This window comes from Penaeus monodon, chromosome 7 (genome assembly GCF_015228065.2).
Source record: "Penaeus monodon isolate SGIC_2016 chromosome 7, NSTDA_Pmon_1, whole genome shotgun sequence".
NCBI classification, from domain to species: Eukaryota; Metazoa; Arthropoda; class Malacostraca; order Decapoda; family Penaeidae; genus Penaeus; species Penaeus monodon.
Genome location: NC_051392.1, coordinates 454,178 through 466,879, shown reverse-complemented (window position 1 = coordinate 466,879; position 12,702 = coordinate 454,178). Strand labels below are relative to the sequence as shown.

At 39.5% G+C, this 12,702-nt stretch overlaps 2 protein-coding genes across 3 annotated transcripts in view; one reads left to right on the top strand and one right to left on the bottom strand.

Annotated features, from left to right (window-relative positions):
- LOC119574931 overlaps positions 1-12,702 on the top strand; it is an 81,689-nt gene that overhangs the window by 12,586 nt on the left and 56,401 nt on the right. The gene's annotated exons all lie outside the window — the stretch shown is intronic.
- LOC119574909 (Down syndrome cell adhesion molecule-like protein Dscam2) overlaps positions 6,727-12,702 on the bottom strand; it is a gene marked incomplete at its 3' end in the record, with an annotated part of 7,356 nt that continues 1,380 nt past the window's right edge. Inside the window, 3 exon segments of the mRNA XM_037922180.1 lie at positions 6,727-6,882; positions 11,160-11,306; positions 12,621-12,697. Coding sequence (XP_037778108.1) covers positions 6,727-6,882; positions 11,160-11,306; positions 12,621-12,697 — 380 coding nt within the window.

Below are 12,702 nucleotides of genomic sequence, written 5' to 3'. Positions count from 1 at the left end.
TTTCTTTTGTTTATCCGTTTCTCTGTTTCTCTGTTATCCGTTTCTCTGTTTATCGTTATCCGTTTCTCTGTTTATCCGTTTCTCGTTTCTCTGTTTATCCGTTTCTCTGTTTCTCTGTTATCCGTTTCTCTTTCTCTGTTATCCGTTTCTCTATTCTCTGTTTATCCGTTTCTCTGTTTCTCTGTTTATCCGTTTCTCTGTTTCTCTGTTTATCCGTTTCTCTGTTTCTCTGTTTATCCGTTTCTCTCTTTCTCTGTTTATCAGTTTCTCTTTGTCTGTTTATCCGTTTCTCTTTCTCTGTTTATCCGTTTCTCTTTCTCTGTTTATCCGTTTCTCTGTTTATCCGTTTCTCTGTTTCTCTGTTTATCCGTTTCTCTGTTTATCCGTTTCTCTGTTTATCCGTTTCTCTTTCTCTGTTTATCCGTTTCTCTTTCTCTGTTTCGTCATTTCACTGTTTCTCTGTTTATCTGTTTTCTCATTTCTCTGTTTATCTTTTTTTTGTTTCGTAATTTCTATGTTTGTTTCATTTTTCTGTTTATTTATTTATTTGTTTAGAAACTTATTTATTTTTTGTTTAGTCATTTAGTTGTTTAGTCATTCATTCATTTGAATATCTATTCACTCAATCATTCATTTATTTTTCATCCATTTATATGTTTCTTGACTGTCCCTGAGGGAGCCAGAGGTGTGGTGGAGCATTTTCGTATTTTTCTTCCTATAGTTATCTGTGCATTTGTTTGTTATTCATTTATTGGCTTGTGTCTATTTTAGCTTTGGATGTTTATCTGTGTATGTGTCTTTGCTATTTATTTATCTGATTATTTGCTTATGTACTTATTTTCTTGTTCGTGGTACAGTGTTTTTTTAATAGAGGTTTTGTTTGTTTGTTTTACAGAGTAATAGCAAGGTGGGATTTTGACCATGAATAACTAACATACTAACGATCTTGATAAAAAAGGATAAGATTATCGGCCTACGATGCAGTACAAGAGTAAATCAATGAATAAAACAATGAACTGGTGATGATGATTACAATCTTGATAAAAACCATACGGGATAAACTCATCAATTTGCAATGCATTCAGTGATAAAGATAATAGTAATGGAGGTACTTATATATGATAACGGTAACAAAGACACTTATATATGATAACAAAAAAAAGAACACTTACAGATAACAACAATAATAAAAATACTCGTAAATGACAACCATAACAAAATGCATAAAAAAGGCACCAAAGAAAAAAGCCACATTACGTAACAACAACAACAAAGACACTTTACAAACAATAATAATAAAACCCCGTCCCCCTCCCCTCCCCCCAGTGCCGTCCGCCCCCCGAAGGCCGTGCAGTGCGACCCCCTCTCGTCGCAGGCGCTGCGGGTGCGCGGGAAAACCCCTGCCCCTCAACCTCTCCAACGGCCCGGTGCAGGGATACAAGGTCTACTACAAGAGGACCACCAATATCGAAGGTAGGGCGGAGGGCAGCCTTGCAGGGTTTCTTCGAGGATTTTCTTTCTCTCTCATTGGCGACCCTGAATACCTTTGGATTGAAGATTGTTTGTTATGGCTTGCTACGAGGACTACATGAGCCTACGGTAAAAAAAGACAGTATTGAAACTAAAGGTTGACAATAGTAACGAGATACGCTGTTGATAATACTCAGTCACCAAAAACAAATAGGGTCAAAATTTCTATCCCCCTTACCTTGAGCATCACTTTAAATCACGTATCTATGACTGGTACAATGATTACACAGTAACAAGTGTTGATAAATTTTCCATGGACATGACAACAGTGGTCACTGATTACTACAACACTTGGGTCTGTCCAAAGAAAACCTTCAAGAACAGCAACTCACAAACGCTGCAAACAACCTAAGTGGGTCGGTGACCCTACATTATTAAGGGAACAAAAGCGAGTTCAGGAGCTTTATGATATCTACAAGCAGGATAATACCCGTGACAACCTTATTGAATTTCTTAAGGCTAACAAAAACCTACGGGAATTAAAAACTCATTTCAGAAATGAACACTTGAACAGTTCCTACAAAGCATTAACAATAACACCTCAATGTCGGAGGTCTGGAAAAAAATTAATCGAATTTCAGGCAAACCAACTAACACCCCGCAGTTCCATAGTCCTCTTGCACAAGCAGATATGCTCCTTAGTCAATGGGCTGGAGCGTCCAAATTGAGCTCACTTCCCACAAATATTCAGGATCACCTTAGTCAATCTAAAATTGCACGCAAATTTGCCATTGAGATTGGATGTTCTGATACTGACCCCACAGACTTTGCTGAGATCACTGAGTGGGAACTGAACAATGCACTGATCAAAGGAAAAGCGTCCGCCCCAGGTGAGGATGGAATTACCTATAGTGTCCTCCGCCTTATAGCTCAGGTACCTGGTAATCCCCTTTTGCACCTATACAGGTTAAGTTTGTCACAAGGTATTCTGCCTGGCTCCTGGACACGCAGTCTAATCATCCCTATACCGAAATCAAACACTGATCAATACCGACCAATTTCATTAACCTCATGTGTATGCAAAGTTCTAGAAAGGATAATTTTGAACAGACTCAGGTACAGGTTACAAGGTAAATTATCTCACAGACTGTACGGATTTCTATCGGGACGTAGCACAAAAACATTTCTTTGGAGAGTACTTTTCAAGCTCTAATCCAGGAAGCACACTGTTTTTCTTGACCTTAAGTCAGCTTTTGACATTGCAAACAGAGAAGTTATCCTAGAACAATTAGTAAGCTTTGGCACCCGGGGGTAAGATATTGAACTGGATTAGAATGTATCTTCGAACAGATCTGCAAGTGTCCTGTTCAGGGGAGTGAGAAGTTCCACTTCACAATCTTTTGAACTTGGGACGCCACAGGGAGGAGTTCTCAGCCCTATGCTGTTCAATGTCCTCATGCACAAGCTGGTGGCAGATATCCCACTTGGGGATGGTGAATCCATTATATGCTATGCTGATGACATATGCGTCAGAGCATCATCACAAGTGAGGATGCAAATAATTCTCGACAGAATCACAGCAAAGGCTCATGAGTGTGGATTAGTCATTTCCGCTGAGAAAACAATGGCTCTAAACCCATGTATCATACCCCCACCCACTTTCGCATAGGTGACCAGGAGCTTGACATATGCCACAAGTATAAATATCTCGGGGTGAATGTAAATGATGCAGACCTGGTCCTCTCTCTAAAGAAGAGACTCTGGGAGAGATTGAAACCTTTGAAAGTTCTTGTCGGAAGAGAACATGGCATCAATGTTAAGCTCGCTAGACTGTTTTACTTGGCTTTTATAAGGTCAGTTGTAGACTACCATGCACTGCACTTGTTGCAGTGTAAGGAATCAGAAATAGGTAGTTTGGAGGTAGTGCAAAATGAAGCTATGAGGATTATCCTCGGCGCCCCGAGAACAGCAAGGATAGTAAACATGAGATCAGAATTAAACTTACCATCCATTTCTGATAGAATAATATTTATTTCCACCATATTTGGGGTCAAAGCTCTGAGGGAACCCTCGTATCTCTCAGATTTCCAAAAACGACTGCAACATAAAATCACGCAAGTAGACGTGACAAATCACATACACGCGCGCCCTCTGATACACAAAATCTCCATGAACATTATAAAACTCAATGTTCCAATTAGTAAAATACCAAAAGGTCGCTCCATTCCACCATGGAAAAATTCAACATTGATCGTGCACCTTACATGTCTACCACAAAAAAAACAGGGTGCATAACTGTGTGTTGAAACAAATTGCGCTAGCAACGGTAACGGAACACACAGAATCTATGGGTGATGATGCATATGAGTGTTACGCCGACGGATCCGTACAGTCTGGATACAAAGCTGGTTGTGCTTGCGCTGTATACAAAAATGGCTTACTACAACATCAAGTTAATATGAGAATACAAAACTGGGCCAGCACTACACAAACGGAGCTAGCAGGTATACTCCTCGCAACGGAATTCTTAATGTCTAGGGGCTCTGGAGTAGTTTTCTGTGACTATCAAAGTGCTCTTCGGACGCTAAATTCTTTCAAAGCAGGTGGCGATGAAGAAATTGTGAGTTGCATTAAGCGTAACGTAACCTATGCAACAGAGCGTAATTTCAACATTCAGTTTGTATGGATACCATCTCATGTTGGCTTACGCAAGCACGACCACGTAGACAAATTGGCGAAAGAAGCCTGCAGCAAGGATATTGTGAACATAGATCTTGGGATGCCTCTTGCTAGGGTTGCACATCTATTGAAAAGTTCTCATAAGGAAGAACTAGTAGATCTGATTAACACTCAAAGGCCTGAAAGCTGTACCATAAGGCACTACGATCATTATAAGGATGGCAAGTCTTCCTATGGGTCGAAGTCAAACCAGACAGTGTGACGTGGTTATTGCCAGAATACGTTTAGGTTACAGAATGTACTGGCAACTGCACGGTGCAAGAAGTGCAGATGAATCTAGATGTAGACTGTGTAACGAAGAAAACAAACGAACGCTTGAGCACTATATCTCGGAATGTCATGTGATACAGCCTTTCAGACCACCTAACATGAGGTATAAAGAACTATGTGAATATTTCATTTCATCTGATACATTGGAAGATATACTCGTACTATACCCTAAATTTACTATGTGATAACTCCCGTATGCAAATAACAGTGTTATTCAAACACAGTGGCAAAAGCATATGTGAGTAATAATTTTTGTATGATGTATGATTTATATTTATATTTTACCTTGTACAACTACAGTAGTTACAGACTACTGTACAATGTCAGATATATGTAAAACTGTAATCATGATTGCCCACGCCTGAGCAGATAGCCAGGGTGGTAAATAAACTTACTTAACTTAACTTAAAGGTTGAGACAAATTTTATTTCTGTCTCTCGCTCTTTCTCTTTCTCTCTCTCTGTCGCTCTCTCTTTCTTCTTTTATTGATGAATTGTGAGAGGATTGCTAATTTTGATCTGATATGCCCCTCCTTTTCTCATTCGCGATCTTTATACTTCAACTTCTTTTCTTCTCCTTCTTCTTCTTCTTCTACATCTTTTTCTCCTTCTCCTCCTCCTTCTTTATGGATTGTCTGCTGGAGGATTATCAGTCCTGAAGGCAAGGGCAAGGGGGTAACTTAGAAATCTTTTTTTCCCTCTCTTTCTCTGTTCATGGCCTGTTATCGGACTGCCAGCATAAGGCAAGGACTGATACGCCTCTCCTAATTTTCGGGACACTCAGGCTCGAGGGCGCTGGAAGTCTTGCTGTTCGGCCCGACTTTATTTTGGCTTTATTTCTTCAAAAGTAATTCTTTTGTTTATGTGTCCGGGTGGTCCTTGGGAAAACCGCCCCGACGCATATGCGATATAAGGTCTTTTAGGCTCTTCTTTGATCACTTGCATCTGTTGCGAGTTTGGGCTTTATAAAGGAACCACAGGTAATGAAGGTTGAAGATGCTCTGGTTGGTATTTTTGTCTTTTCGATGACGACGAGATTTCTGCAAGAGAATCACTTGTTGAATGAGTTGCATTGTTTTCGTGGCAACAGTGGTAGTTGTGTTTATGGAACTTCATTGTCTCGTATGCTAAAGACGGGATGAAAACAGATAAATGCCATGATGATGGAAGGATAATAAGAATGATCAAGAATAACCGTATGATTAATGCAAATGATAGGAAAAAAATATTATCCAAAATATCCATTTCTCCCCCCCTCCCCCCCCCAGGTTCGAACGCCGTGGAGGTGAAGCGAACACGAACCTGGAGACGAACCGCAGGGCCTCGGGCGGTTCACCAACTACAGCGTCCGCGTCCTGGCCTTCACCTCGGCGGCGACGGGGTCATGTCCGCGCCCTCCTCCTGCGCCACGCTGCAGGACGGTAGGGGGGGGAGGGAGCTGCTGCGGGGGTGGAGAGGCTCACGATGTGAAACGGAGGACGAAAACATATCCCCTTTTTTTTTTTTTTTTTTTTAAGGGCGGGTTGGTTGGGATATAATATTATATTATATATAGAATATATATAAAAATATATACTATTAATTTAATCTATATTAACAATATATTAATAACTATATGTTTATATATATTATACTAACTACAATAATATAATATACATATCATCCATAACTGATTAGTTAGGGTGAAGTATTAATAGGTATATATATATATATATAGAAAGAATATGTATATATTATATATATTAAATCATGATTATGATATATATTATATATATATATCATAATATTATATCATGATATATTATATATATATAATATATATATATATTATATAGTATATAATAATAAATATTATATAAATATATAATATATATATATATTTATATATAAATATATATATATATATATAACATATATATATATATATATATATATATATTATATATATATATTATATATATATATATATTATAATTATATATTATATATGATATATATTATATATAAATATATGATATATATTTATATATATATATATATTATTTATTATATATATATATATATATATATATATATTATATATATATATATATATATATATATATATATAATATATATATATATATATATATATATCCCAACCAAACCCGCCCTTAAAAAAAAAAAAAAAAAAGGAGTGATATGTTTTCGTCCTCCTGTTCACATCGTGAGCCTCTCCACCCCCGCAGCAGCATCCCTCCCCCCCTACCGTCCTGCAGCGTGGCGCAGAAGGAGGGCGCGGACATGACCCCGTCGCCGGCCGAGGTGAAGGCCAGGACGCGGACGCTGTAGTTGGTGAACCGCCCGAGGCCCTGCAGGTTCGTCTCCAGGTTCGTGGTTCGCTTCACCTCCACGGCGTTCGAACCTGGGGGGGGGGGGGGGGAGAAATGGATATTTTGGATAATATTTTTTTCCTATCATTTGCATTAATCATACGGTTATTCTTGATCATTCTTATTATCCTTCCATCATCATGGCATTTATCTGTTTTCATCCCGTCTTTAGCATACGAGACAATGAAGTTCCATCAACACAACTACCACTGTTGCCACGAAAACAATGCAACTCATTCAACAAGTGATTCTCTTGCAGAAATCTCGTCGTCATCGAAAAGACAAAAATACCAACCAGAGCATCTTCAACCTTCATTACCTGTGGTTCCTTTATAAAGCCCAAACTCGCAACAGATGCAAGTGATCAAAGAAGAGCCTAAAAGACCTTATATCGCATATGCGTCGGGGCGGTTTTCCCAAGGACCACCCGGACACATAAACAAAAGAATTACTTTTGAAGAAATAAAGCCAAAATAAAGTCGGGCCGAACAGCAAGACTTCCAGCGCCCTCGAGCCTGAGTGTCCCGAAAATTAGGAGAGGCGTATCAGTCCTTGCCTTATGCTGGCAGTCCGATAACAGGCCATGAACAGAGAAAGAGAGGGAAAAAAAGATTTCTAAGTTATCCCCTTGCCCTTGCCTTCAGGACTGATAATCCTCCAGCAGACAATCCATAAAGAAGGAGGAGGAGAAGGAGAAAAAGATGTAGAAGAAGAAGAAGAAGGAGAAGAAAAGAAGTTGAAGTATAAAGATCGCGAATGAGAAAAGGAGGGGCATATCAGATCAAAATTAGCAATCCTCTCACAATTCATCAATAAAAGAAGAAAGAGAGAGCGACAGAGAGAGAGAAAGAGAAAGAGCGAGAGACAGAAATAAAATTTGTCTCAACCTTTAAGTTAAGTTAAGTAAGTTTATTTACCACCCTGGCTATCTGCTCAGGCGTGGGCAATCATGATTACAGTTTTACATATATCTGACATTGTACAGTAGTCTGTAACTACTGTAGTTGTACAAGGTAAAATATAAATATAAATCATACATCATACAAAAATTATTACTCACATATGCTTTTGCCACTGTGTTTGAATAACACTGTTATTTGCATACGGGAGTTATCACATAGTAAATTTAGGGTATAGTACGAGTATATCTTCCAATGTATCAGATGAAATGAAATATTCACATAGTTCTTTATACCTCATGTTAGGTGGTCTGAAAGGCTGTATCACATGACATTCCGAGATATAGTGCTCAAGCGTTCGTTGTTTTCTTCGTTACACAGTCTACATCTAGATTCATCTGCACTTCTTGCACCGTGCAGTTGCCAGTACATTCTGTAACCTAAACGTATTCTGGCAATAACCACGTCACACTGTCTGGTTTGACTTCGGTGCCACCCATAGGAAGACTTGCCATCCTTATAATGATCGTAGTGCCTTATGGTACAGCTTTCAGGCCTTTGAGTGTTAATCAGATCTACTAGTTCTTCCTTATGAGAACTTTTCAATAGATGTGCAACCCTAGCAAGAGGCATCCCAAGATCTATGTTCACAATATCCTTGCTGCAGGCTTCTTTCGCCAATTTGTCTACGTGGTCGTGCTTGCGTAAGCCAACATGAGATGGTATCCATACAAACTGAATGTTGAAATTACGCTCTGTTGCATAGGTTACGTTACGCTTAATGCAACTCACAATTTCTTCATCGCCACCTGCTTTGAAAGAATTTAGCGTCCGAAGAGCACTTTGATAGTCACAGAAAACTACTCCAGAGCCCCTAGACATTAAGAATTCCGTTGCGAGGAGTATACCTGCTAGCTCCGTTTGTGTAGTGCTGGCCCAGTTTTGTATTCTCATATTAACTTGATGTTGTAGTAAGCCATTTTTGTATACAGCGCAAGCACAACCAGCTTTGTATCCAGACTGTACGGATCCGTCGGCGTAACACTCATATGCATCATCACCCATAGATTCTGTGTGTTCCGTTACCGTTGCTAGCGCAATTTGTTTCAACACACAGTTATGCACCCTGTTTTTTTTGTGGTAGACATGTAAGGTGCACGATCAATGTTGAATTTTTCCATGGTGGAATGGAGCGACCTTTTGGTATTTTACTAATTGGAACATTGAGTTTTATAATGTTCATGGAGATTTTGTGTATCAGAGGGCGCGCGTGTATGTGATTTGTCACGTCTACTTGCGTGATTTTATGTTGCAGTCGTTTTTGGAAATCTGAGAGATACGAGGGTTCCCTCAGAGCTTTGACCCCAAATATGGTGGAAATAAATATTATTCTATCAGAAATGGATGGTAAGTTTAATTCTGATCTCATGTTTACTATCCTTGCTGTTCTCGGGGCGCCGAGGATAATCCTCATAGCTTCATTTTGCACTACCTCCAAACTACCTATTTCTGATTCCTTACACTGCAACAAGTGCAGTGCATGGTAGTCTACAACTGACCTTATAAAAGCCAAGTAAAACAGTCTAGCGAGCTTAACATTGATGCCATGTTCTCTTCCGACAAGAACTTTCAAAGGTTTCAATCTCTCCCAGAGTCTCTTCTTTAGAGAGAGGACCAGGTCTGCATCATTTACATTCACCCCGAGATATTTATACTTGTGGCATATGTCAAGCTCCTGGTCACCTATGCGAAAGTGGGTGGGGGTATGATACATGGGTTTAGAGCCATTGTTTTCTCAGCGGAAATGACTAATCCACACTCATGAGCCTTTGCTGTGATTCTGTCGAGAATTATTTGCATCCTCACTTGTGATGATGCTCTGACGCATATGTCATCAGCATAGCATATAATGGATTCACCATCCCCAAGTGGGATATCTGCCACCAGCTTGTGCATGAGGACATTGAACAGCATAGGGCTGAGAACTCCTCCCTGTGGCGTCCCAAGTTCAAAAGATTGTGAAGTGGAACTTCTCACTCCCCTGAACAGGACACTTGCAGATCTGTTCGAAAGATACATTCTAATCCAGCTCAATATCTTACCCGGATGCCAAAGCTTACTAATTGTTCTAGGATAACTTCTCTGTTTGCAATGTCAAAAGCTGACTTAAGGTCAAGAAAAAACAGTGTGCTTCCCTGGATTAGAGTGTGAAAAGTACTCTGCAAAGCAATGTTGTGTGCTACGTCCCGATAGAAATCCGTACAGTCTGTGAGATAATTTACCTTGTAACCTGTACCTGAGTCTGTTCAAAATTATCCTTTCTAGAACTTTGCATACACATGAGGTTAATGAAATTGGTCGGTATTGATCAGTGTTTGATTTCGGTATAGGGATGATTAGACTGCGTGTCCAGGAGCCAGGCAGAATACCTTGTGACAAACTTAACCTGTATAGGTGCAAAAGGGGATTACCAGGTACCTGAGCTATAAGGCGGAGGACACTATAGGTAATTCCATCCTCACCTGGGGCGGACGCTTTTCCTTTGATCAGTGCATTGTTCAGTTCCCACTCAGTGATCTCAGCAAAGTCTGTGGGGTCAGTATCAGAACATCCAATCTCAATGGCAAATTTGCGTGCAATTTTAGATTGACTAAGGTGATCCTGAATATTTGTGGGAAGTGAGCTCAATTTGGACGCTCCAGCCCATTGACTAAGGAGCATATCTGCTTGTGCAAGAGGACTATGGAACTGCGGGGTGTTAGTTGGTTTGCCTGAAATTCGATTAATTTTTTTCCAGACCTCCGACATTGAGGTGTTATTGTTAATGCTTTGTAGGAACTGTTCTAAGTGTTCATTTCTGAAATGAGTTTTTAATTCCCGTAGGTTTTTGTTAGCCTTAAGAAATTCAATAAGGTTGTCACGGGTATTATCCTGCTTGTAGATATCATAAAGCTCCTGAACTCGCTTTTGTTCCCTTAATAATGTAGGGTCACCGACCCACTTAGGTTGTTTGCAGCGTTGTGAGTTGCTGTTCTTGAAGGTTTTCTTTGGACAGACCCAAGTGTTGTAGTAATCAGTGACCACTGTTGTCATGTCCATGGAAAATTTATCAACACTTGTTACTGTGTAATCATTGTACCAGTCATAGATACGTGATTTAAAGTGATGCTCAAGGTAAGGGGGGATAGAAATTTTGACCCTATTTGTTTTTGGTGACTGAGTATTATCAACAGCGTATCTCGTTACTATTGTCAACCTTTAGTTTCAATACTGTCTTTTTTTACCGTAGGCTCATGTAGTCCTCGTAGCAAGCCATAACAAACAATCTTCAATCCAAAGGTATTCAGGGTCGCCAATGAGAGAGAAAGAAAATCCTCGAAGAAACCCTGCAAGGCTGCCCTCCGCCCTACCTTCGATATTGGTGGTCCTCTTGTAGTAGACCTTGTATCCCTGCACCGGGCCGTTGGAGAGGTTGAGGGGCAGGGGGTTCCAGCGCACCCGCAGCGCCTGCGACGAGAGGGGGTCGCACTGCACGGCCTTCGGGGGGGCGGACGGCACTGGGGGGGAGGGGAGGGGGACGGGGGTTTTATTATTATTGTTTGTAAAGTGTCTTTGTTGTTGTTGTTACGTAATGTGTCTTTTTTCTTTGGTGCCTTTTTTATGCATTTTGTTATGGTTGTCATTTACGAGTATTTTTATTATTGTTGTTATCTGTAAGTGTTCTTTTTTTTGTTATCATATATAAGTGTCTTTGTTACCGTTATCATATATAAGTACCTCCATTACTATTATCTTTATCACTGAATGCATTGCAAATTGATGAGTTTATCCCGTATGGTTTTTATCAAGATTGTAATCATCATCACCAGTTCATTGTTTTATTCATTGATTTACTCTTGTACTGCATCGTAGGCCGATAATCTTATCCTTTTTTATCAAGATCGTTAGTATGTTAGTTATTCATGGTCAAAATCCCACCTTGCTATTACTCTGTAAAACAAACAAACAAAACCTCTATTAAAAAAACACTGTACCACGAACAAGAAAATAAGTACATAAGCAAATAATCAGATAAATAAATAGCGAAGACACATACACAGATAAACATCCAAAGCTAAAATAGACACAAGCCAATAAATGAATAACAAACAAATGCACAGATAACTATAGGAAGAAAAATACGAAAATGCTCCACCACACCTCTGGCTCCCTCAGGGACAGTCAAGAAACATATAAATGGATGAAAAATAAATGAATGATTGAGTGAATAGATATTCAAATGAATGAATGACTAAACAACTAAATGACTAAACAAAAAATAAATAAGTTTCTAAACAAATAAATAAATAAACAGAAAAATGAAACAAACATAGAAATTACGAAACAGATAAACAGATAAACAGAGAAATGACGAAAAAGATAAACAGAGAAACAGTGAAATGACGAAACAGAGAAAGAGAAACGGATAAACAGAGAAAGAGAAACGGATAAACAGAGAAAGAGAAACGGATAAACAGAGAAAAAGAGAAACGGATAAACAGAGAAAGAGAGAAACGGATAAACAGAGAAAGAGAAACGGATAAACAGAGAAAGAGAAACGGATAAACAGAGAAACAGAGAAACGGATAAACAGAGAAACGGATAAACAGAGAAACAGAGAAACGGATAAACAGAGAAACAGAGAAACGGATAAACAGAGAAACAGAGAAACGGATAAACAGAGAAACAGAGAAACGGATACACAGAGAAACAGAGAAACGGATAAACAGAGAAAACGGATAAACAGAGAAAGAGAAACGGATAAACAGAGAAACAGAGAAACGGATAAACAGAGAAACAGAGAAACGGATACACAGAGAAGAGGAACCGACCTCCCTGGCTGGTGGTGACGGTGACGGGGTGGGCGGAGGGGCCGGCGCCCACCTGGTTGATGGCCCTGACGGTGACGCTGTA